The 2677-nt window shown below is 54.4% G+C and overlaps 1 protein-coding gene across 1 annotated transcript in view; it reads right to left on the bottom strand.

Annotated features, from left to right (window-relative positions):
- Window positions 1-1648, bottom strand: part of LOC107214221 (mannosyl-oligosaccharide 1,2-alpha-mannosidase IC) — a gene marked incomplete at its 5' end in the record, with an annotated part of 20628 nt that extends 18980 nt beyond the window's left edge. The window contains one exon of the mRNA XM_033519589.1: window positions 1400-1648. Coding sequence (XP_033375480.1) covers window positions 1400-1648 — 249 coding nt within the window. The remainder of the gene's footprint in view (window positions 1-1399) is intronic.
- Between the last annotated feature and the right edge of the window lie 1029 nt (window positions 1649-2677).

Raw genomic sequence — 2677 nt, 5'->3', positions numbered from 1 at the left:
TCGACTCGATTTGAGGAGAGGAGAGGAGAGAGGAGCCCTGTGCCCATCACCTGTGACAGGCAGGACACATCACACAAACAGAATCCTCTGAGCTGGCAGGAACCCACCAGCATCACCCAGCCCAACCCTGCCCTGCCCAAACACCCCCAAATCCCACCCTGGCCATCCCTGGCAGCTTTGTCCAGGAGCTCCCAGAGCTCTGGCAGCCTCAGGGCCATGCCCAGCACCCTCTGGGGGAAAAAACCTTTGCCCAAAATCCAGCCTAAACTTCTCCTGACACAACTTCAGACAGATCACTCAGTTTCAAGCAGAGCTGGTGGGTCTTGCAGTCCCTGTCTTGCCTGTCTGGACTAGGAGAGCCCCTTGTGCAGAGGCAATATTGAACTAATTTCCCCCTTGCCTCCTGTGCTCCCTGACTCCACAGATCAATCCACAGCATTCACTCCTGTCTTTACAGATCAATCTATTCTGCAGGCCAAGATTAAAAGCTTTTATGAAATCCAGATAAATTATCTCCCAGTTGATTTTGTCCCTTGTTTATCGATTCAGTAACAGACTGAGAGCATTCACCAGATTTATCAGATGTGGGCTGCCTTTTATGAATCCATGAATGGCAGTGGTGCCCTCCCAAACGATGCTTCTCTGTAAAGGCAGCTGCAGGCATTGTTCCCGTGGGAGAACCATTCCTCACAACAACTGTGGCATTAAACAAATCAAAGTTTGAGTTGCACTTTGGTTTAACATTGTGTGTGTGTGTGTGTGTGCCACTGGTGAGATCCCATCAGCTGGGGATGAGGAAGGCAGGAGCTGGCTCCAGAGCGTGGCCAGGGCCAGAGGAGGGACAGCACAGCCCCAGGAGAGCTCCAGGAGCCCCAGGGGGAAGCACCTCTGGCTGTTTTTAGAGGTGATGCCCTTCCTTCCAAAGCCTGGCTCGCTCTGTGCTCCCCCCCTGCTGCTGAGGTGTCACAAAGTGCCAGCAGTGACACCAACACAGGGCCCAGACAAGGGGAGCTGGGTTTACAGCTTTAATAAGGAAATCTTGTGTTATCACAGGCAGACATTTACCTGAGATGAAACAGAACTTGTTCTTTGATGAGGAAAAACTTCCTTGGAGTGTCTAATAATGAGTGTGTGTTTCCAAAACCCAGAGCAAAACACCAGAACCACTAAACACCAATCCTTGTTTGCAGCCAGACACTGAGGCTGATTCTGGGGCCACCCCCAGCAGAAAATTAAACTGGGGTGAATCACTGCAACGTTCCCTTTGGCCTTGGAAAGAAAACCATCAGCTGAGGGGTTTGTGCCCTCACACAGCTCATGGTTTCCCTCCCCACAGGACTCCTGGGGAAGCCTGATCACTTTAGGTGACACAGGGAGACATTCCCAGCAGCTGACTCACCACATTCAAGTCAAAGCTCTTCTCCACCCACTGCTTGGCTTCTTGGAATTCCTCCTCGAGTTCCATGATGTAGAGGGTATCTAAGGCATCTATCACAGTTGCTCCTCGAAGGCCTCCTGTGTGGCAAAAACACAGCAGAGGGATGAAGGCACAGCTCTGAGTCAGCCTGTGGGGCTGGGCCAGGCAGAGCTGCCCGTGCTGGGGGTGTCTGGGTGGGATCTGCCACCCAAAATGGGAGATTTCAAAGTTTCAGTTTTCAAAGGCCTGAAAGAATTCTGAATTCTGGAAGTTCCCCAAAGGAACAGCTCAGGGTCCACCCCTGAAGCCCCCGGTCACAGCTGCAAGTCTTGGCCTTGTTTCCAGTCCTGGCCCAGCAGTTCCAGCCTCAAACCCATCCTCAGCCTCTCTCCAAGCCCCTGCCAGGCACAGCCCGTGGGAGAATGGAACTGTAGGAGTTGTGTTGTGTAAGAGCAGCCAAGGCAGGGCTGATCCTGCTGTCCTGATGCAGGGCTGCTTTTCTGGGGCACAAATCTTTCTGTTCCAGGCCATGAGCAGCACAGACACGAGCCCAGCCTCTCCTGGAGGCTGAGAGCAGGATCCCAGTGATTTAGGGACCTTCCCTTGTCCAGCAGCACATCCCTGTCAGCACACTGCCTGTTCCTCAGCAGATGGCAATGGGACACACTCAGCTGGAGGAAATCCCAGCCAGGGATTTGGACCAACAGTGTCATTTGTGTAAATGGGGTTATTTCAGCTCAGGGCCCCTAAAACTCCTCCTGCTGTGGGGCAGCCAGGGCTGTGAACTCATCCTGAGCCAACGCTCTGCGGAGGCCACCCCAGCCCTGGGCAAGCCAACAGCACAAACCCCCCATGGGGGCTCCAGTCTGGAACCTTCCCAACACCAGGGCTCCAGTCTGGAACCTTCCCCAACACCAGGGCTCCAGTCTGGAACCTTCCCCAACACCAGAGCTCCAGTCTGGAACCTTCCCAGCACCAGAGCTCCAGTCTGGAACCTTCCCCAGCCATCCAGGGCTCCAGTCTGGAACCTTCCCCAGCACCAGGGCTCCAGTCTGGAACCTTCCCAGCACCAGAGCTCCAGTCTGGAACCTTCCCAACACCAGAGCTCCAGTCTGGAACCTTCCCAAATACCAGAGCTCCAGTCTGGAACCTTCCCAACACCAGGGCTCCAGTCTGGAACCTTCCCAACACCAGGGCTCCAGTCTGGAACCTTCCCCTCTCATCCAGAGCTCCAGTCTGGAACCTTCCCAACACCAGGGC

This window comes from Parus major, chromosome 23, assembly GCF_001522545.3.
Source record: "Parus major isolate Abel chromosome 23, Parus_major1.1, whole genome shotgun sequence".
NCBI lineage: Eukaryota > Metazoa > Chordata > Aves > Passeriformes > Paridae > Parus > Parus major.
Note: the sequence above shows the minus strand (reverse complement) of the source record. Positions and strands in the feature narration are given on the sequence as shown.